The 24,507-nt window shown below is 33.9% G+C and overlaps 2 protein-coding genes and 2 non-coding genes across 4 annotated transcripts; 1 reads left to right on the forward strand and 3 right to left on the reverse strand.

Moving 5' to 3' along the window:
• The first annotated feature begins 13,055 nt into the window (after window positions 1–13,055).
• LOC120262076 (FACT complex subunit POB3) lies at window positions 13,056–13,597 on the forward strand. The gene has a single exon (XM_039270131.1). The coding sequence runs from the start codon at window positions 13,139–13,141 to the stop codon at window positions 13,577–13,579; it is 441 nt and encodes a 146-aa protein (XP_039126065.1). The 5' UTR covers window positions 13,056–13,138; the 3' UTR covers window positions 13,580–13,597.
• A 1,394-nt stretch (window positions 13,598–14,991) lies between these two features.
• Window positions 14,992–20,369, reverse strand: LOC120262097 (eukaryotic translation initiation factor 3 subunit I-like). Its single transcript, XM_039270154.1, has 8 exons — window positions 20,123–20,369; window positions 18,612–18,827; window positions 17,644–17,771; window positions 17,108–17,227; window positions 16,910–16,999; window positions 16,346–16,432; window positions 16,167–16,246; window positions 14,992–15,243 (listed from the first exon to the last, which is right to left on the reverse strand). Exons 1-8 carry the CDS (start codon window positions 20,304–20,306, stop codon window positions 15,168–15,170), a joined length of 981 nt encoding a protein of 326 aa, XP_039126088.1. The 5' UTR covers window positions 20,307–20,369; the 3' UTR covers window positions 14,992–15,167.
• On the reverse strand, window positions 15,490–15,580 carry LOC120262682. Its single transcript, XR_005536940.1, has one exon. It is a non-coding gene; the product is annotated as a small nucleolar RNA U54 (small nucleolar RNA).
• On the reverse strand, window positions 15,810–15,900 carry LOC120262683. The gene has a single exon (XR_005536941.1). It is a non-coding gene; the product is annotated as a small nucleolar RNA U54 (small nucleolar RNA).
• Window positions 20,370–24,507: the final 4,138 nt, after the last annotated feature.

Raw genomic sequence — 24,507 nt, forward strand, 5'->3', positions numbered from 1 at the left:
AGTGTCAGATGCTGAGATCATTCTTCCACACGACGAGTCTTGAGATTAAACAATATGAGATATAATTAGACCATATTCTAAATATTTAAATGATATTATCAATGCTCAAATGATATTATAAATAATTAAACGTTAAGTAGATAAATTAAATGATAACATATAAACATTTAAACACTATCATAAAAACTTTAAACACTATCATGAAAACTTTAAACTTACCTGTCCATACGGTAGTTAAGGAAGATCCTCATCAACTCCTGCTCGTATTTGTTAAGACGCGATTGGCCAACCCATTTTTTTTTCTTGAACAAAAGACTTGCCGAGCCGTCTTGTCCCAATTTTTGATTGGCCTTGATCATCTCCCTCGTTGCTCGGTCGGGATCTTCATGTAGCATCGTCGTTGAGCCTTCACGGTGTTCGAGCACCAGCGACATCTTCCTTCGATGAGGGGACGGCGGCAGCATCAACGCAGACACATCCTTACATGGTTGTTGTTGTTGTTGGATTATGTCCGCTTCGATGCTGGGACGACAGCGGCATCAACCGCGAGCACATACCCTTTACATGCTTCTTTTTGTTGTGGGATTGTGTCCTGCTTCGATGCGATCGTCATGCGCCAGCGGCCATGGCCACGCAAGCAGTTCAACGATCTTCTCGGCCGTGACCAGGCAGCGAGCATCAACGGGAGACACACCCCTTAGCTTGTTCTTGTTCTTGAGGATTGTGTCCATCTTTGATGCCGCAATCTCGGCGACCGGTTCCACGGGTCGGGGGATTTCGTTAACAAGGGAGTAAAGCGATCTTCTCAAGCGGCAGACGGCCACATCATCTACGATATCCTCCACCGTCGTGGCCATGTCATCTACGGCTGACAGAATCGATATGACATCGACCGCCCGATGGTGTTGCTATTGTTTCATCGTCAGCCCAGCGGTGGAGACGAGAGCGATATTGTTCTCCTCTTTTTCGCAAGTCTCTTCGAATGTGGCCGTCTTGGAATGGCCACCCCGATGATGTCGTCATTGTCAAATTCTGACGGCTCGTCCGTCCCGGGTGGTTCATTTCTTTGGAGGGACGGTGCAGTCGGTTGTGAACGTCCCTTCCGATTACCTCGATCTGAGCGACAAGCCGAGGAAACTCGGTCATCAATATCTGGCACGCCTGCATAAGAGTTGCAGTGACATCTTCGCCTAAGGTAGTCGGTGGGGCTGCCACGGTCGAAGGGGCGCCGCCATGGTCGGGGAGGGCTGCCACAATTGGGGACCCCTGTCGTTGTCATAGTAGGGGGTTGTTGCAATCGGCGGGGTGGGGAGTGCTTCTCCGACGTCGAGGAATGCGTGCGGCGTGGTGGGGTGGAAAGTAGGAGAAGCAGGCGTTGGCGCGCACGATAGAGGCGCCTCTCATCACCGCCTTGAGCAAGTGGTTCGGAGCAATAGCATCCATCCGTCGGTTGGCCCCAACAAATATTTCTTTTTCAGCAATCGTCGGAACCAGCTCAAGAAACTAACATATGTAAACCAAACAATTTCAGCGAAATCATTCAGTTTAAACTATAACAACTATATTTAAACAGAGTTTTTATATATTAAACATTATAGACTATATTTAAACGGAAAACAAAATATTTACACCTTTATGAATAAATTTTTAAAGCGTAAATAATAAAGTTAAACGCTAAATAAAATGGTTAAACATTAAAGACTTCATTAAACATTGTCCATGATTTATTACTCTTTTTCCTTGAGCGATGACAAGTTTGGTTTCTCACGGTCGACTTGCTTCACCCGTAACTACTTTCACCGTAGCACAGCATCCTTGGGATCTTGCCGAAACGGACTTTCTTTCCCGTTCCGGTCAGCTCGTAAAACCATACATTAAGCGCGACCGAGCACCACTTAATATATCCTGTGTTGGTCTTCTTCCCGGTGCATCTATCTTGCACTCAAGCGACTGCGTGTGGAATGTCCTCCATCAACCACTTGTGCGTCGCTGCCTCATGCGTATCGCCCCATGGCGGGTAGATCGTCGACATAATCAGCGATCCGAGTTCGGAACCGAGCATGATGTATTTGGGAAGAGGGACCTGTACACATGAGGTACACCATCATGAGTTTGACAAAATTATCTTCTTCCCCCCTCTGTCGAACAAGTTGCACAAGAGTGCTCTTGATGGAGTCTCGTGTCTCTCGTGAGGTTTTTGATAAATACCTCCCTTCGAGCGCTGCGCGGGTTTTTCTTCTTCGAAACACTGACTGCGTCGCCATCGCAACACTGAGCAAGAACGAGGGGCCACATCCCGAGGGCCTCGAAACTCAGCGAGCTTTCCCCGATCCCGAATTTATTGAGTGCGGCCATCGTACGCTTTGCGATGAGAGAATCAAGAAGGGCCCTCTCTTGGCATATAGCTTCCAGCTCGAGTGAATCTTTGCAAACGGTGTCCTTCGGATGATCTTCCAGATGTCGAGGGTCATGTTATCTTTCAATTCACTAAGGTCTCCACTACCGGTGTCAAATAGCATCGCCCATTAACTAGGTTGACCGCCATAGTCACAAGCTTGCGACAATAACAACACATTCAACATACAGTATTGACAATTGTTTAAGCGGAAATATAAGATTTTAAATGGTAACCTTCAGTTATTAAACAGAGATATCAATTGTTAAACAGAGACCTAGTTCATTAAACTGTAACATCTCATTTCTTAAACGTAAACCTCATTTGTAAAACTGCGACCATATCAAATGAAAGGGGAAATGTATATTATAAATATTACACAAATCATAACAATCAAAATAACTATTTCGATAGTGTATACAGACGAAAGCCCAAAACAACACAAAACCCTAGCCGAGAAATTGCCCTGCAAACTAACAAAACCCCAGCTGAGAAATCCCGCTGCAGACTTCAATATCTTCCAACAAAAACAGGAGCACAAAACGAAACCAAAAAATTTTTCTTTGTAACAAAATAGTTACCATAAAACCATACTCAATACCTTAGATTGCAAACTGATTAAATGGCAACTACTTGCGCGGGACTTCTCCTTCGAGGTACCAGTGGAAAGGGAAAAGCTGCAATTACAGAGGCTGCGCCGGTAGAGACAACTTCGGAGACAGCTTCGGAAATGGAAAAACTGAAGACGCGAGTTGAGAAAAAACTCAGTAAACGGCTCCAGTAAATTCCTCTCTTGGGGTTACCATACGGAAACCCCCCCCCCCACTTCCTCTCATACCACCGAAATGGCTGCAGTCACGACTCCCCATGCAAGGGCATTTTCGTCCATAAAATTTGAAAATCACTCCGTTGACATCCGTTACATGCTTTGGGGGGTTGAAAAACATGGAATTAAAAAGGAAGGGGTTTTTGGGGAGTGAAAAACTAACGGGGTGTTTTTGGCAATATGGCAAACTTAGGGGGTGTTTTTAGCAATTTTCCACTTATTTTTATCATAATTTAGTGCCTTATATTTAAAAATATATTGTAGACAACTTTTTAACATAATAGTTATGAATGACTTTATCTATATTATATTCACCGGCAATAAGTACATCATTTATAATCAGAATAATACCCTGAATAATCTCTTTATTATAATCACAATGTCTCTTCTCTCCCCCTATAATTCTTTGCCTACAATAGCTTTTTCTATTATGTTTTTTTTGGAAAAAAAAAAATTAATTCCCCCCTAACGCCGGTCACTCAGTTTAGGTAGCTGATGTGGTGTTAAATATTAATTAAAAATAATATTAAAATATCACAAAATTTATTAAAATATTATTAAAATTTTCAAAATATTTAACATAAAATAATAATTTATTAAATGATAATTTAATGGGGGTGATTTTTATGTTTATGTTTATATTTATCTTTATTTATTTTATTAAATGATTTTTGTAATTATACAACAATGGGTTATATCCCTTGAATGAAATCAAAAGTTATGTATACCCTTTGAAATTTGATTTCTTTATATGTGTAAATATCAAAATGGTCCCTCTATTTTTTATTTTCCGCCCTTTTAGTCCCTCTAATATAAAATCCGCCCTTTTGGTCCTTGTATTTGCACATTTTCGTCATTTAGTTGTAAAATCCGCTCTTTTGGTCCTCGTATTTACACATTTTCATCCTTTTTGGTCCCTCTAATTCATCAACTGGAAGGACCAAAAGGGCAGATCCGTCAATTAAAGAGACTAAAAAGACAAAAATGTGAAAATATAAGGACCAAAAAGGCGGATTTTATATTAGAGGGACTAAAAGGGCGGAAAACGTAAAATAGATGGACCATTTTGATATTTTGACCTTGTTTATATATATATACTTTTCAACTCTATATGCACTATTAAAACATATTATTACATATTAAGTGACCAAAAAAACTTGTGTATATATGCCTCTAAACCTTAGTTTATTCAAATATAATACTTGAATTATACATGTATGTATGTGTAGTTCAAAAAATACAAATTATACATATCTTTCCAAAGATACGAAAAATACACTTTTTTTAATTCAAAAGTATTAAATGTAAAAAATGTAAAAAAAAATTCAAACCTTCATTGATTTAAAAGTACTCCATCCTATCTAAATTATCAATCATATTTAAGATTTATATAAAAATTGAGGATGCCAATGACTTCTTGGTCTAATATATTGAGTTGTGTGGAGCATGATCATACTGAACACCCAGTTGTGTTATTTGGAAATTTTTGAGGGGGTATCTTGAAAATTTCCACTGTACTAGGGTTTTTTTTCTTTTTTTCCCCTCTTATATATATATATATATATTCATCCTTGTAAAAAGTGTTTTTGGAAGAAAATAGTGAAATCAGCTGGCGGCCGTGAACGTAGCCCTATTTTTGGGTGAATCACGTAAATCTTTGTGTTTTCCCCTTTTTTTTGCTTGTTTTCTTTTATTCTTGCCTTTGTTTATTAGTTCCTAACAACTAATATCAGAGCAAGGTTTTAAGTTTTTTTGAAATGGGAGCAATGGCAGAGGAAGCAGGAAAGGCATCTGGAGTAGAAAAGTTTGATGGCACAGACTTCGCGTATTGGAGGATGCAGATTGAAGACTATCTGCATGCAAAGAAGTTACATCTACCTCTCTTAGGGATAAAACCTGAGATAATGAAGGCTGAGGATTGGGTTCTTCTTGACAAACAGGTACTATTAGTTATCAGATTAACTCTGTTAAGGTCTGTTGCACATAATGTTGTGAAGGAGAAGACCACAGCAAATCTGATGAAGGCGTTGTCTGGTATGTATGAAAAGCCATCAACAAATAACAAGGTGTATATGATAAAGAAATTGTTCAATTTGAAGATGGAAGAGAACACATCAATAGCACAACACCTGAATGACCTCAACATTATCACAAATCAATTGTCGTCTATAGAAATTTATTTTGATGATGAGGTTCGTGCTCTGATCGTTGTGGCTTCTTTGCCAAACAGTTGGGAAGCAATGAGGATGGCAGTAAGAAATTCTATGGGAAAAGAAAAGCTCAAGTACAATGATATACGAGATCTAGTTTTGGCCGAGGAGATTCGCGAGAGAGATGCAGGTGAAACTTCAGGACCTAGCTCTACCCTAAATCTTGAGACAAGAGGTAGAAACATTAACAAAAATTCAAACCGGGCAGATCAAAATCCAGAAATTTCAATCAAAACAGAAGTAAATCTAGATCAGGTCGTTCAATACAATGCTGGAATTGTGGGAAAACAAGTCATTTCAGGAACCAATGAAAAAGCCCTAAAAAAAAAGAATGAAGATGATTCTGCTAATGTTTTAACAGAAGAGATACATGATGCATTAGTTCTTGCAATAACAACCCACTTGATGATTGGGTTTTGGACTCATGAGCTTCATTTCATACCACTCACACCAAGAAATCCTACAAAATTATGTTGCAAGTGATTTTGGGAAAGTGTATTTGGCTAATGGTTCAGCCTTGGATGTTGTGGGTGTGGGAGAAGTCAGGATATCGTCGCCCAATGGATCCATCTGGTCATTGGAGAAGGTTTGACATATTCTAGACTTAAGGAGGAATCTGATTTCTGTTGGACAGCTTAATGATGAAGAACATGCAATCATGTTTGCTGGTGGTACCTGAAAGGTTACAAGGGAGCCAAAGTATTGGCTCGTGGAAAAAAGACTGGCACTCTATATATGACCTCATGTCCAAGAGATACAGTTGTAGTTACTAAAGCAAGTATTGATGCAAACCTATGGCACTGCAGGCTTGGTCACATGAGTAAGAAAGGATTGAAGATGTTGTTGTCAAGAGGAAAGCTACCAGAAATAAAGTCTATTGATTTTGACATGTGTGAAAGTTGCATCTTACGAAAGCAGAGAAGGGTGAGATTCTTGAAAACTAGCAGGACTCCGAAGGCTGAAAAATTGGAATTAGTGCACACTGATTTGTGGGGACCTTCACCGATTGCATCACTTTGAGGTTCAAGGTACTACATAACTTTTATCGATGACTCAAGCAGAAAGGTGTGGCTTTATTTTTTTGAAAAATAAATTAGATTTATTTGAGACTTTTAAGAAGTGGAAAGCCATAGTTGAGACAGAAACAGGTTTTAAAGTAAAATGCTTAAGATCAGATAATGGAGGGGAGTACGTAGATGGAGGTTTCAGTGAATATTGTGTTGCAGAAGGAATTAAGATGGAGAAGATTGTTCCTGGGACACCACAGTAAAATGGTGTAGCAGAACGCATGAATAGAACTCTCAATAAGTGTGCTAGGTGTATGAGGCTACATGATGGGTTACCAGAAGTTTTTTGGGCTGATGCTGTTAGCACTGCAACTTACCTAATAAATCGAGGACCATCAGTTTCTATCGAGTTTATAATTCCTGAGGAGGTTTGGAGCAGTAAAGAAGTTGAAGTTTTCACATCTAAAAGTTTTTGGGTGTGTATCTTATGTTCACATTGATTCAGATGCTCGAAGTAAACTTGATGCAAAGTCTAAAAAATGGTTTTTCATTAGCTATGGTGATGAGAAATTTGGTTATAGGTTTTGGGATGAACAAAACAGAAAAATCATCAGAAGAAGAAATGTGATATTCAATGAATGGGATATGTACAAGGACAAGTTAACCATACTGTTAGATGTTACAGATCAAAAAAAATCTGAGTTTATCAATTTAGACGAATTGGCTAAAAGTACTATTCAGAAATGAGTGAAGAAGATAAGGAGAATGCAGATTCACAGGTTGATTGGAGTATACCAATAGCTAAAGTTCGCAGATCCTCCAGGAACATTAGACCTCCTCAACGTTACTCACCATCACTAAATTATCTCCTGCTAACTGATGGTGGTGAACTAGAGTGTTATGATAAAGCTTTACAAGATATGAATTTAAGCAAGTGGGAGTTAGCCATGAAGGATGAGATGGATTCCTTGCTGAGAAATCAAATATAGGAACTGACTAAGTTGCCAGCAACTAAGAAGGCTTTGCACAACAAATGAGTATATAGAAGTGGGCAACTAAGAAGGCTTTGCACAATAGCATGATGGTAGCAAGCGATACAAGGTCAGATTAGTAGTTAAAAGGTTCCAGCAGAAGGAGGGCATTGACTACACAGAGATATTTTCTCCAGTTGTGAAGATATCAATGATTAGACTAGTGTTTGGAATTGTAGCTGCAGAGAATTTACATCTTGAGCAGTTAGATGTAAAGACAGCGTTTCTTCATGGTGACTTGGATGAAGACATTTACATGCTTCAACCAGAAGAATTCGTTGTTCAGGGGCAAGAGAATCAAGTCTGCAAACTGAGAAAAAGTTTGTATGGCCCAAAACAAGCTCCAAGATAGTGGTACAAGAAATATGATAGTTTTATGCATGAAATTGAGTTCAAGAGATGTGAAGCGGATCATTATTGCTATATCAAGTTCTTTGACAATTCCTATATCATCTTAATGGTGTATGTAGATGATATGCTCATTGCAGGGTTTAGCATTGAGGAGATCAATTATCTGAAGAAACAATTTTCAAAACTATTTGCAATGAAGGATTTGGGAGCTGAAGATCAAATCCTTGGTATGAGAATCATTAGAGATAAGGCTAATGGTATATTGAAGCTTTCACAGTCGGAGTATGTGAAGAAAGTTCTTAGCAGATTCAATATGAATGAAGCCAAATCTGTAAGCACACCCTTGGGTAGTCATCTCAAACTAAGCAAAGAATAGTCACCGAAGACAAAAGAAGAAAAGGATTACATGAGGAAGGTAGCCCTATGCTTTAGCTATTGCCAGCTTGATGTATGCTATGGTGTGTATAAGGCCAGACATTGCACATGCAGTGGGAGTTGTGAGTAGATATATGACTAGGCCTGGAAAGCAGCATTGGGAAGCAGTTAAGTGGATTCTAAGATATATGAAGGGCTTATCAGATATATGTATTTGTTTCACAGGTGCAAGTTTGAAATTGTAGGGTTATATAGATGCTAATTTTACTAGAGATACTAATAACAGGAAGAGTACTACAGGGTACATCTATATATTGAATAGCACTGCAGTTAGTTGGATTTCTCAATTGAAGAAAGTTGTTGCTCTCTCTCTATAACAAAAAGCAGAGTATGTTGCTGTTACAGAAGCTAGCAAGGAGATGATCTGGTTACAAAATTTTTTGGCAGAATTGGGAAAAATGCAGGAGAAGAGTATTTTGTACAGTGACAGCCAAAGTGCCATTTATCTTGCTAGGAATTCAACATTTCATAACCAAGCATATACAGTTAAGGTATCATTTCATTCAGACTTTATCAAAAGATAAAGTGTTGGATCTTGAGAAGATTCCAGGTAGTGAAAATCCAACTGATATGTTAACCAAGGTAGTTATTGTTGGCAAACTGAAGCTATACAAAGCTTCAGTTGGTTTGAACACCTAATGATTACAAGGTTTTGTCGCCGGTCTGTTATTCAGCTGTGTTTCTTTGAAGATTTGAAGCTTGAGAACTTGGATGAGATCAGTCTCCAAGTGGGAGATTGTTGAGCTGTGTAAAGCCTAATCATACTGAACACCCAGTTGTGTTATTTGGAAATTTTTGAGGGGGTATTTTGGAAATTTTCACTATACTAGGGTTTTTTTTCCTTTTTCCCCCTCTTATATATATATATATATATATATATATTCATCCTTGTAAAAAGTGCTTTTGGGAAGAAAATAGTGAAATCAGCCGGCGGCTGTGGACGTAGCCCTAGTTTTGTGTGAACCACGTAAATCTCTGTGCTTTTTTTTCCTTTTTGCTTGTTTTCTTTTATTATTACCTTTATTTATTAGTTCCTAACAAAATAGCACCGGGACCCCTGCGTATGGTGTTCATGTTCTTATCGAGGAGGTGAGTTTGAACCTCAACTCCGCAAGTCGAGCGTACAAGTGTGTTGGATATATATTAACTCCACCTATGATGTGGCTTGTTCGTATTTCATCATAAAAAATAAGGATGCTATTAAAACTCATAAAATTTTGAAAGAAATAGTATAATTGATAATTTGGACCGGAGAAAATACTGTTTATCTTTTGAGATTTGAGCCATTGGTGTATCTCTTCTGCATATAAGTGAAATTTGCAATGTTGTCAGACCCGGACCGGTCCGGCCGGTTCAACCGGAAAAACCGGGAACCGGCCATGTGGCCGGCCCGGGTATACCCCATTGACCCGGGTATTAAAAAACCCGGTGTTAACCCGGTGACCCGGGCGGTTCAACCGGGAACCGGTTGACCCGGCCGGGTCAATCGGGTCACAATGTTTAATTTTTTTTTACAATATTTAATAATTTATTATTATTTTCTCATTAAAAACCACAAAATCGTGTATATTTATTAATATTAATTTATAATTTATAATCAATAAATAGAATTACATTATATATATCATAAACATGCCAACAAAAATTAACATTTAAAAATAAAATATATTACTGTGTTATGTAAATACTTTCTAAAAAAATTTAATTTATTAAGAAAATAAAACAATAAATGAGTGTAATTTTTATTATAAAAAAATATAAAATTAAAGTATTCTAATTAAATAAAAAAATATAAGAAAATTTAAAAACAAAAATAAAAAAACTCAATTGAGATATAAGAATTAGTGAATTAAATTTCTTATTTATTTTTAACAAAAATAAACCAATAAACAAATAAATAAATAAATAACACCGAGAGAAGTTTGATAATTATATATTAATATATTAAATTTGTAAATATTTAAAAAATGTAAAAATAAATGACAAAATTAGAAAACTCTACTGTATATAAGGTCATTTATCAATTTAAATATCAAATTTGAGTAGGTTTTTATAATATAATTATGGATTTAATATTATATTTGCTTATTATTAATTATTATAATATTTTTTTATATTTAATTATTGACTCGGTTCAACCCCGCTCGACCCGGTTGAACCCATTTACCCCTGACCCCTGGGCTTAGCCGGGTCATTGCCCGGGCCGTGTCTGACAACCTTGGAAATTTGAGTCTATTTGTACACAAACAAAAAAGAAAAACATGTTAATTTTAAAATTATTGAATGATCTTGTTTATATTCAAATGAATACCATAATGATGGAAAATTTCAATTCTTTATAAGTAAAAAAATATGCAATTTACTAATTTGGAAAAACTTGATGGACCTCTTATTTTGAAAGATCTACCAAAAATAAATTGGGAGAAAAACTATAACGAGGAAAATAAAGAAACTTCACATGCAAATAAGAATGATGATGTTGATAATCTTTTATGGTTGAATGGATGATATTTACCTATTTTCTTAATTGTTTAACGCTATTTTGGTTTTGTTTAATTGTTATTCCTATCATATATATATATATATATTACGTCGTTGAACATCCGCAGTTGAGTACAATAAAAGTTATTGAAAGGTCTATAACCATTGTTAGTGCAACCGCACTATTTATTTGGCATGATTTGACACCAAGGCAAGATGACGTGGCAATTATGGTGACAAGGCATAATTGATGACATGGAAAGCTTGGTGACATGGCAAGGAGACTTGGGGTGCAAGGCAAATCATCTTAAATATGGTGGAGCTATTTTTAGTAAGTCTACAACATGGGGCCAAATATCTTGAAGATCTTGGTGGTATTATTCTTGGTAACTTGTTCAACTTGAATACAAGATCATATCAAAACCATACTTACAGAGATATGATTGAAGACTAAATATGGTGGAGCTTATTTGAAGAAATATCTATTCATGGTATGAATGAAGGAGATATGATTTGAAGAATTCTTGATGATTGAATTGATTGATTGAAGATCTATTATTGGGAAGATTTGAGGACCAAACTTGGGTGAATTGAAGATAAGTTTGGAGAATCTTTGAGACCAAATTTAGGTGAATTGAAGACTAAGTTTGCCAAGTTTCATGAAGACGCACAAGGACGAGCGCTCCTTGCGAGGGGACTGCGTGATGAGGAACTGAGGAGGTAGGCTAGTTGCCGGCAGTCGGGATCGGGAGATTTGACTGCATCGACTCAAACTAAGCATGACCGGGAGGTTGATGGGTCTTGAGGTCGTCCGCAACGTAACCAGAACTCAGTCAAGTCAGCAGTTAGGGCCCGGTTGCAATAGCTAATTTCGGAAGGTTTTTAAATTAGTAGCCGCGGAGATTCTAAAAGAGTTATGTGCTATATTTGGGACGTTGAGGCGTCTATATAAGCTATCTTGCTCGTAGATTGTAAGTGTGACTCTTGGTGACTCTTGGAGGAGAGTGGGTGAGCACTAGACAATCTAGAGAAGGTAGTGTTCTTTATTGTTGAGTGAGTGAGTGACAAGTGTTTGTACGCATCTATTTTTACCTCTTTTAGTGGATTGTTTATCTCCTGGCTTGGCCCCCCAGACGTAGGCGAGTGGACGCCGAACTGGGTTACCAACGTCGTGTGTATCTTTCTTTGTTGGCTTATGTGAAATTTCTATGAGTGCTTGAGTGTTCCCTAAAACCCACAAACCACACCGGTGGAACTAACAACCATAACATAAAAGAGATAAAAAAATGATATTCAATAGGTATCACATTCCATATTTATAAGTAACAAATAAGAAAACATTTTTAAAAAATGGCCATAACATCTAGGCAAATATAACAATTCCTCCTTCACTTTTGTTAATTTTTATTTATAAATAAAAATGTTTGTTTTTTTTTATTTTTTTTTTATTTAACAGAATCCAAAGAACATGAGTGTGGTGGTGGGCAGTGTTGCGAAAGCACATGCAAAGCCCATGCACATAAAATAACAACGTTTGGATTCAATAAAGAAAAAGAAGGTTAACAATTAAATAAATCCAAAAGATTTTTTTTTTTTAATGAAATTTAGTTCTAGTTTACAGATCTGCATGTGCTCAACTCTTTTTTATCATAAAAGAATCACTAACAAATGGATATGTCCACACAAACCCATACAATGTCACCTACCCTTTTTAAAAGGCATAAATCAATATATGTGTGTGTATATATACATATTCACTTTTAGCAAAAAAATAAAATAAAAATAAAAAAAGGAGTGATTTCTATAAGAAAAAGAGGGTTAACAATTAAATAAATCCAAAAAGATAATGAAATTTAGTTCTAGTTTACAGATCTGCATGTGCTCAACTCTTTTTGATCATAAAAGAATCACTAACAAATGGATATGTCCACACAAACCCATACAATGTCACCTACCCTTTTTAAACTGCATAAATCAATATATGTGTGTGTATATACATATACACTTTTAGCAAAAATAAAATTAAATAAAAAATAAAAAGGAGTGATTTCTATAGCAAACTTCCTTAAATATGCTTTTTTTCTATCAAAGTATACACATAATTATGACATATAAATTACAACAGACAAGGAAAGAAATAAACCGCACAAAATTTTTCATTTATTTTCCATATCATATAATTCATATATTTCCAAATAAATCAAACCATAAAAATCCAAGACCCTTAATTTCCATCCAATGACTTCATTGTGTCTTCCCATTTTTTTCTCTTTTCATTGAAGTCCACCACCCTCCCTTTCTTTTCCTATATAAAAACAAGAGATAACACTCTAATCTCTGAACAATCTCCCAGTCCCCCCCAACCTCCAAAAATAAATAAATAAATAAATAAATAAAGAAAAATGAGAGGCTACTCCAAGATGAATCTAACATCAAAATCAAGCTTTATGGACTTATCAGAGCTCAACAAGTCCAAAGAAGAAGATCAAAATTCCAAGATGGAGATGAAGAAGAAGGACAACAAGAATGAGGTGGTGCTAAGAAGGAACGTGTCATGTTCTTCTTCTTCTTCTTCTTCATCTTCTTCTTTTCAGAGAATAAGAAGAGGACCTGATGTGCTGAAAAGGGCATTTTCCATGAGGAGATCATCTTCTGTTGCTGATGGTTATTGCAGGATTCATGATACTACTGAATATGATGATGATGATGATGATGATGATGATGATCTTCAAGATGATGAACATGAACAACAGCAACAGCAGCAGCAGAAGGATGTGAAAAGATCTTCAAAGAAGAAAGGGACCAAGTTTTTCAGAGCATGTAAGAGTTTGTTTAAGTTTTAGGAATTATTAAGACAAAAAGAATAGTGTTTTAATTTGAATGCTAAATTGTAATTTGTGTTGTGGTGGTGTTGTTGTTGTTGTTTTTTATTGGTTGTTTGTAATGGTACTTTTTTTGCATCAGAGTTATCAGAAATATGGATTTGTGAAATAAAATCTGATGTTTTGTTTATTTGATTGCAGTGTTTTATTTTTTTTTAATTGTTTTTGATACTATGAAGTTCAATCTAATGGTGAAAGTTTTAATTTTAGATCTAAATATCTCCCCTAAATAATGTCTTATTATTATTTTTATTATTTTATTTTTTGTGTAATTTATTTGTGAAGTTTGCAAGTATTTAATCAGTCAAAGCTAAGAAAACATGTGAGATCCTTCTGTTGAACATATCAAAAAGAAAGTAACTAATGGAGGACTTTAAGCTAGTTTGTCTCATCTTTGTGGTCCATGTCAGAGAAAATTATGGCCAACTTGTTTACAAGGGCAGAGCTTCAGTTTTGACTTTTAAAAAATATAAATAAAAAATTAAAAATAGTTAAAAAAAAAAAAAACATATTAACTTATCTTAAACCTAAGATAACCTACTTAAATAAATAAACAAATAGTCACTTCCACAATAAAAAAAAACTGGTAACTCATTATAACTTGTTCATATTTATCAAAATATATATATATATTATTTTTTTCTCCATAAATTTATCAAATAGCTGATATTATATGTACATATATATATTATAAAATTTTATTTTTATTTTTATTTTATTTTTTGTGACAATGATATATATAATGAAAGTTACATAATTTTAAAAATAACTATGTTGTTTTCACACGAAATTTATATATACAAAAATTCAATACGGTCAAAGAGGGTCATTAATTAAAGTGGAAAAGAATCCTTTTAGAATCAGCACAAAAGTCCAATTAAAAACTAATCAACATTTTTTTTTTGTACCGGTTTGTAGCGTAAAAACAAAAGCATAAACTTTTTTTATTTTAATGTAAAGCAGTTACAGTATCTCAATAAGAATTTTCTGGATCACAAAATTTAATATCTCAAAAGTAGAAAATTATCAACATCATACAAATTTAGGGGGGATTTTCATTGATTATCAAAAGAATATTTTAAAATAATCATTAATATAAAATAAATTAAACACACCCAAAACAACCATCAATTATTACCAACAACCAAAACTTATTTCATATTTTAAAAAAGCATAAACCCAAAAAAAGAACCTGAATTATTTAAGTATTGTATAAATATTTGATAAAATAAAATTGACTAAATTAATACATGCAAATAAAAATATACCCCTAAAAATAAAAATGCATACACAGTTTGTTTCTACCCTAAGCCATAATAAGCCATGATATCAAATCCATCAAGTCAAGATTCAAGGCACAAAGACAGTGCAGATGGAAGGAACATCATCACTAGTACTTCTAGACATTTTAAAAAAAAAACAAATGTGCAGAAATTACAAAATTTTGATGAGAAACACATATAATGATATGCCATATTACAACTGAGAGGAAAGTTAGAACATAACAAGAATGATATGATAAAAGAACTTTTTTCTCGGCAAATTGAGATCACATCTTGATGTTGAAGTAGTCAGGGTCGAAGTGATGCAATCTTACATAACCGTCTTCACCGCCACTTGAGAAGCTACATCGACAAAAAAAATTGGAGATTACAGAAAAAAAAAAAGTCAGTATAAATTTAGCCTGCACTTTGAATATGTTATGTCAAGGTTAGGATGTTAGCAGTGATGAGCTATCAAAATAACACACACAGAAAACAGTTATCATAGAGCCACATGAGGCAAAATGAAGTCAGTAATTGACACAATACCATGGGTCAAGTTTAGAGTTCACCCGGAAACACCAAATAAGCAAACATGATGGCAAAAACAACTCTCATATAATATATGTTTTCGGTTGTTTCATTTCAACATTCAGAATAGCGTATATTGCCAAAGAAGTTTGGCATTAATCATAGAGTTGTTTAAGCCATTTTCAAAATAAAAAAAAAATAATATATAAAAAAATAAGGGAAGCATTATGAAACCACAATTTCATTTTTTCACTAATATACTTTCTCAATAAATAATAAAAACTTTCAGAATGGCATGTGTTGCCAAACATGTTTGAATCAGCTTTTTCGGCTTGTTTATTCTAGAAGTAGATGCAATCATCAAAAGCAAATCCAAATAATATTATAATGGCATAATCAGCTCTCATATAATGTCTATCTACAGTCAAGTCAATTAAATATTCAGAATAGCGTATATGACCAAACAAAATTGGCATCGATCATCGAGCTGTTAAAGCCATCTTAAAATGAAAAGGAAAATTTTTCATTAGTTGTATCTTCAGAGCATAAGTCATTTGTTTGTCTTCAAACAAGAAACTCAGATCTGTCAGTTCAAAAATAATAAAGAGGTGGGACAGAAAAATGCAGGATGACCCGTAAAACTGGCTTTTAGGTTTGCATAATTAATGTCTCAATCATCTCAATGAAATCTTTATTTATCAACAAATAATTTCTATTAAAATATAAAACAACTAGTAAAAGATAACAGATCAAACCTTCTTCCATCAGGATTGAAAGCAAGAGCATTAATTGGTCCAAAATGTCCTTTAACACCACCAATTTCTTCTTGAAGAATCTGGATGCAAGGAATGGATAGAAGTCAACCAGGTTTATATCAAACTCAACGGAACAAAGTAAAGAAATATCTCGCATATGAATATAAAAGTTGGTTCACCTTGTGGAAGAATTTTGCCTCAAATTTTCCAGCACGCCGATCAGTTGTTGTAACATGTGATGCATCCTGACCACCACCAATGACCACCTAAAGAATGAATTACCAATTATAGCAACAGAGATCAGAATATTGGTACAACATAATATAGTTTATACATAAAGATAATGGCCGATCTAGATTCAGGCACAAGGAAAAAAATAGATCACCAAAGATGGGACTAATATAGCTCCTAAAAAATAAGTAAAGTACTGCCAACAAACTAAGCAGGTGTGATATCTTAGGCCCACTATGGTTGGCACTAGAAAAAGTGGAAAGCAAATTATTTGAAAGTTTGAAACACTCTTCAATACTTTCACAATAATTCAGCACACAAGAGCATGAAATCTAAGCCATAGTTCTCGATTAGCAGGACAAATCACAATCAGACAAATGAATGATTGATTTAAATACACTAGGTAAGGAAGGTGGTTGTAATAATTACTATTATTATGCCAGATATAGGGTGTAATACAAACCCCAACCAGATTATTAAACAGGAAGAGGTAAAGATGATGTACTACATACATGATCAAGAATAGGCGACATTGCACAAGCGTTGACAGGGCGCTCCGTCACATAGGTCTTGATAAGAGCCAATGTCCTGATGTCCCACAACTACGAAATAGGAAAAAGTGGTGGGGAAAAGAAAAAGAAAAGAAAGGTCAACAAAATAATCATTTAAACATAAATCTAATACAGACCAGTACACAATGGATGCCATACCTTTGCTGATTTATCCAAGGAACCTGTCAGAAAATGAGACCCATCAGCTGATTTTGTTAATGAAGTGACTGTCTTCTGATGGGCAGTTTCCTTATTTGACTCCTTCAGCAGCTGCCCAGTCTGAAAATTTGAAATAAAAACCAAGAAAGCTTGAAAGATGAACAATGAATATGGAAAATCATTACGTGTCATACTTCCAGCTGTAGAAAAGAACAAACTGGTGATAACCACCAACCAATTCAACACAACATTACCTGGTTAACACAGCAAATAAAACCTTTGCTAAACATTTCTCAATAACTATTATGAGAAGAAATACAGGAGGGTAAAGAACATTTGACAAGATTAGGTATTACTGCATATAGCCCACCTCAGCAACTCAGCAGTCCACAGTTTATATTTAAGCAGTCATTCATGAAATGCCATAACTGATCCCCAACTATTACTTTGGTAGCAATTGGACAAACTTTCAAATGTAGAGTTTTGCTCCTTGTAGCACCACACAAAAGATATGCAAGAAAACTATGGAAACACACCTCAGAATCCCATATGCGGATGGTTGCATCTTCACCAGCACTTATTATAGTCTTATTCAATGGTCCCCAGACAGCCCTGTTAATTCTCCCTTGAGGCCCTTTGATCGTGAGTACTGATTCACCCGTCTCTGCAAAGTAAACATTAAGTTCAATAAGAGCCACGTAAGATAGCATGTCAACACCCAGACAAAATTTAGCATGGAAAGCTTAACACCTCATCTAAACAGTAAAATAAGGCATAACACAATTTCCTGCAAGCATCCTATTTGCGATTCATATTTCAACTATGGTCAATCACCCATGACTACAATATAAACAACAGATGCACGTCCACCAGCATGACAAATGCAAGAATAGATACTGTTTTGCACCATAAGAAACATGAATCAGAACAAAAATGTGAAGATAATATTTCTCAAAGTTTCTATCATAGTGGAAAACTTCTTCAAGTGTTTAAAAATGGATGATGGAAAAAACTTGCAGTCACACCTTGAAAAATAGCGACAATGCTTGTTTCTCATAGAAGGTCATCTTAATTGTTCTGCAAATTTAAGTTCATATAGCAGGATTAGATAGAACTCAGCAATGTCAAGAGCTGATTTTAGATTATTTATCCAGGCCTTATTAACAGAGTGTCAAAATCTTGAAACAAGAATGCTTCAGAGTTCAAACAACATCTGATTAACATGACAAAGGACCCTGCAAGCATGCTACAACAGAGTTTACAAGAGTAGCAGGCAATACATCAATTAAAACGGGATTTAAAGAAAGAACTTCAGAGCGTCCATTGATGCAGTGGTACAAACTCATTAACAAACCCACTGACAGGGCTAACGAGAGACAAAACACCATCAAGAGATATAAAATACAAGGCATAAACTACAATCTTCAAGACAAGAACTAAAATCGTGAATTAGTAAACCTAGCATGAAAACAGGAACCAGAGAAAAAAAAATTGGCAGACATACGTTCACTAGGGTCATTGGCAATGCACTTCACTTGAATTGTGGACGGTAAACCCATAAAGGGGTCTGTCGAGATTACAGCAAGCTTGTCACCAACAGAAAAATCTACAGCTCTAGCAGGAGAATCAAAATTAAAGGAGTACAGTTGTGCTCCTGTCTGGACATTCCACAGTTTAACAGTCTGGTCAGCACTACCCGTGATGAGGCGCATTGAATCCCCTGCATGCAACAGAAAAAAGGAAAAAAAATTACAATAGAAGTCACTAAAGAATTGTACAAGGTAAAGCACATCAGATGGTAATGTTTTCAGTACAAGATTTGAGTAATGTCAGTTAAACATAAAGTCATTGGAGAGAGATTGAAGTCCTAGTAGATTACAAGCATTAGAGTTAGCACACTCCCTGATGAAGATAACAAAACTAACTAGGTAAGCGATGGGTTTAATACACTTGTGGAAATGCATTGAATGTAGTCACAACATTACGACTTAACTGCGATGATTATATCACTATCAAGTTGCTAAGACACTCTTATTTACATCTTACCCACCAACCTTTTCAAGAAAAAACTGATTGTCAAGAAGACAACAGAAAAAGACTAAATCCAATTGTTCATAGAAACTCAAAACTTTGGAATTCCTAGAGATATTTCATTTCAGGATCATCAACAAGGTGTCAAATAATTATAGTAAGGATATCAGTAAGGAATGGCATACGATCATAGTTTCATATTCCAATGCAATCAAGTTAAACATTTATCAAACATTTATCAACCACATAAAAATCTTTTATATAAACAACTGGGAATAGATACATGACGCAGACACATAAGTCATTAAAACAGTGCTAACTATGCAAAATGCCGAGTATAAGGATTAAAAATTATACACCAGGAACAAATCCAAATTCATTGCTCATTACAATGGAACAATAGCGAATTAAAACTTCTTTTTCGCCACACTATACCCCTACCAAATCAGAAATCTCACATATTAAACCCTAAAATGTCTACATGTCTGTTCTCATCACAACCAAACATCTACATGCTGCTCTTTCCTGGCACTTCATTAGACTTCCTTTCCTGGTCAGTGCCAAGAAAGAGCAGCATGTAGATGTTTGGTTGTGTTGAGCCTAGCGCTTCTAGTTGCAAGGGAGTGCCGGGTTGCTCAACACAACCAAACAACTAGAAGCGATAGGCTCTCACATAAAATTATCAACCATCCACTTTCCCCCAAACAACCTCCCTTCAGTTACCCACAGGAAAGGAAGTCTAATGAAAACTACAAACATTGAGAACTCCAAACCCTAATTTCAGTTCCTGATATAAAGCTCCAAAACTTACAAACAAGAACAAATTTTTATCATCTATTTGATTATAAGGCTAACAATTGATGCAAACACAACATCAAAATGATGACTTTTTCCAAGCAATCACGAAACACCGCAAAACCAAGCTAGAAGAAAATCGAAAACAAGCAAGAAAAAGAATAAATTAGGAAGATCAAAGGCAAATACGGGAGACATCGCAGCACCATACGGCGCCGTTGTGGCCACGATAGGTGCCAAGGCGCTCGCCATTGTCAGCGAACCAAACGGTAGGAGTGTGGTCCTTGGCGCAAGAGAAGAGGAGATCGCCCTCCCTGTTGTACTTGAGGAACGTCAGCGGCCGCTCATGGCCCTTCATCAAGATCGGCCTCATCCTCTCTCTCCCTCTCAAGCTCGATCTCTCTCTGTCTCACGGAGAACCGAAGGCCAAGTGAGAAATCCAAAACCCTAACCCTAATTAGGTTAATATATAAGAATAGAGAGATGGTGAGGATATTTCTGTCCTCCATCATAACCATTGGATTTTGATCTAACGGCCATAGATCAATTACTTATATGTATCAGAGGTTTGTCCTAATTCTTTAGATTATAATTAATGAAAATTGATATATTTTACTAATGGTTTTATCAGCTATAATTTTAATATTGTTTTATTTGAGTTTGAATTGTGTAGAAATTTTTTGTTAAAAGTTATTTAAACATGTATTAGTTGATTGTGTTGGATAAAAAAATATATGTAGAAAAATTATGTAAAGTCATGGTATAATTTATTGGTGAAGTTGGGTTAAACTTGATTTTGAATGTGTTTACAATCTTATTAGGGCTTGATATAAGAATAGAGATAATTATATCCTCACTCATAACCACTTGATTTTGATTTAATTGATAAACTTATTGTCCTAGCAAAATATACATTTATTGGATCTAGGTACAACGGAAATATAAAATTATCATTAAACCGGCATTTAACAATATTTTATTTTAAACCAGAGATAAATTACATATATATATATATATATATATATATATGGGAGGTTATTCTAATTCTGTGATTAATAATTAATAAATATTTATATATTTACTAATGTTTTATCTTACTATAATTTTGATATTATTTTGTTTGAATTTGAATTGTGTGGAAATTTGTTGTTAAAATATATTTAAGTATGTTTTTTTTTTCCCTAAGACGAGCGGCTAGGCCTCTAAAAAACCATGAACATGCACAAGCCTCTACCGAGCAAGTAAGGGCCCGCACACACTTGGGTGCTGGGACCATTCACACACAACCACTACTCACATTCTCAGAAATGTGTTTTCACCCATGATTCGAACTCTCACCATTTATAAAAGATTTTAATGGAGATCCGGCTACTAATAGATTATTTAAATATGTTATTAGTTTATTACGTTGGAACTTGGAAGCATAGAATCCCGGTATCTTTGACTTTAACCAACTATTAACAGTATTTCATCTTAAAACTGAGGTAAATTACGTATATTGTTAGGAATGGTACAAGTGCGATTGCGGAAGCGTTTATCTTAGAATCACACAAAAGAGAAATCAAATGCAAGAAAAGAATACACTGATTTTAACGTGAGAAACCCGAGTACCGGGAGAAAAACCCACAACGGCAAAGACCAGAAAAATCCACTAAAAAACAAGAAAGAGTATAATAAATCCTCTCAAAGAAGTATGAAGGAAGAACACTCTTTCTACAAATTTTTGTGGAAATAGAATGGATGGATTCTCATTACAAATACCATGAAGGAGGCTTATTTATAGGAACGCCTCGGAGGATTCTTAATCATGAAGATTGCTTAACAATGAAGAAATCTTCTTAACCATGAAGTTTACTTCACAATGAAGAAATCTTCTAGATAACATTTGGTACACCAATTGAGACATGCCTTAGTAAAGAAGAATTCCAACCGGATGAGGATATGAGGCAACTTCAGCATATATGTATTGGAAGTTACACTAATTCTTTGATTATAACTAATAAATATATATATTTTTACTAATGTTTTATCATACTATAATTTTGATATTATTTTATTTGAGTTTGAATTGTGTAGAAATTTGTTGTTAAAATTTATTTGAATATATTATTAGCTAATTGTGTTGAGTAACAAAATATATATAGAAAATTTATATAAATGTTGCAGAGTAAAATTTATTGTATTAAACTTAATTTTGAATGGATTTAGAACCTTATTAGGCTCAATATAAAAATAAAAAGATAACGAGCTATAGTTATGTCCTTACTCACTTATAACCACCGGATTTTGATCTAACAGCTGAAGTGAATGGCTTGAGTAAAGTAAACACTTATTGGATCTTGATATAATGAAAGTATAGAATCCGAATATGATGTCAACCAGGAGTTAACAATACTTCATCTTAAAACAAAACTAAATTACTTTTATGTATTGGAGGTTACACTATTTCATTGATTATAATCAATAGACATTTATATATTTTACTAATCTTTTATCAAACTATAACTTTGATTTTTGAGCTTGAATCCAAATAGAAATTTGTTCTTAAATTTTATTCAAATATCTTATTAGTTAATTGTGTTGGGTAAATAAATATATATATATATATGTATAGAAAAATTATAAAAGTTGTGGAATGATTTATTGATGGAGTTGTGTTAAACTTGATTTTGAATGGATTTAGAACCTTATTAGGTCTCGATATAAGAATAGAAAGATGGCAAGTGATAGCTTTGTCCTCACTCATAAGCGTTGGATTTTAATCTAACGGCTGAAGTTATTGGCCAAAGCAAAGTAGGCACTTATTAGATCAGAGTCGAGTATAATGGAAGTATAGAATCCGAATCTGGTATTAGTAAACCAAGAGTTAACTATCTTTTATCTTAAAGAAGAGTTAATTACTTATATGTATCAAAGGTAACACAACTTCCTTTATTATAATTAATAAATATTTATATATTTTACTAATGTTTTATTAGATTATAATAACAAATAAATAAAAGTTAGAATTATTTGTTATTATTATTTTTATTATTATAATTTTTAATGTAAAATAAATGTAGTTTAGATTGAAAAGAGTATTTGATTAAGTTAAAAATTTTTAACTTTTAATTATATATTATGCATATTTAATAAATAAATTTAATTTAATATAAGTAAATAATTTTTAATATGATGAAAATTTTATTATAAGAAATTATTTTTATTTTAAAGATAAATATCAATTTTTAGAGTTATATTATCTTAAGAACAAATTTATCAATTTTTATAACACAATTTTATCAATTTTGAATTATTTTTATTTGGACTCATCAACTAATTAAAGTAACTAGAGGGGTACACAACTATGATATTTAGGAGAATAAATTAATGATTGTGATTGCACAAATTCAATTAATTTTCACCAAGTGATGGTGTGAAGATATCTTAAGAGTGAGAGAGTAAATCAAATCAATGGATTTGATTAGAAGAAGTAGAAAATATTAAAGTAATTAAATAAAACTTGGTATGATAGATCGGTGTATATAAAATTATAATATTTATTTAATTATAAAATTTTATATATATACACTACTGTAGAGGTCCGCACTTACGCGAGTTTGAATATGTAAAATATATTTGGCTTTGAAATGTATTGAAAATGTTTAATTTAATTTTAATTTAATTTAATTTTATTAATAATTTTTATATTTGTAAATATCTTAAATTTTTTTTAATAAACAAATCGTTTGTTTTTGTATTTTTAAAGAACATTCAATTTGTTAATAATTTGTATTATATAGAGTACATAATAATAAGTTGGAATAAAATATAAAAGCTACATACTTAATAAAGATTTATATTTATACGAAAGAATTACAACATAATTTTATTTTTCTTTTATGCTTGTATCTTGCTCTAGGGAAGGACTATTTGTATTTAACTTTAGTATTTTAAGTTTTGGTTATTGCACTATTTTTATATGACAGAAAAGTTGAGTTGTGAGACTTTTTGAAACTATTTATGTAGATCTCTTTCTCTAATTCAATAGCCTTGAATTCTCTCTTTTAATTTATACTTTTTTTCAAGTCTGAAGGAGCTATATTCAAATATGCAAGCTGTGTTTTTAACAATTTTTGAATTTGCAGTGTTTATATCAATGTTGAGATTCTCTTGAGCTTTTTGGAGCATTACATGTAGGTAGTTTCCATGTGTTTCAATCCTCGTATGTAGTATATTTTCAAGTTGTAGAAGAATATCATATTAATCTTAGTTTGTGATAAAAAATTACAATCAATATGTTATATTAGATCAAATAAAAATAATTATGCTATAGTAACTCATATATAGAATAATTTAGTGTTAGAGTTTATTGTAAGCAATAACAAAATTAAATTATTTGTTTTGCATTTTATTTTATACTTATCAATAAATTGGCAAGTAATATAGGTATATTACACATTTGGAAATTTAAACATATCATTGTTAATATGATTTTTTATGTATACAAAATCACAACGCTTATTTCTAGTTGCTCATCCACTTTCTTTTGTACTTTAATCTGATAGCTCGAAACTTTAGTGATTGGGATTTCT

Source organism: Dioscorea cayenensis, chromosome 5 (genome assembly GCF_009730915.1).
Source record: "Dioscorea cayenensis subsp. rotundata cultivar TDr96_F1 chromosome 5, TDr96_F1_v2_PseudoChromosome.rev07_lg8_w22 25.fasta, whole genome shotgun sequence".
Classification (NCBI taxonomy): domain Eukaryota; kingdom Viridiplantae; phylum Streptophyta; class Magnoliopsida; order Dioscoreales; family Dioscoreaceae; genus Dioscorea; species Dioscorea cayenensis.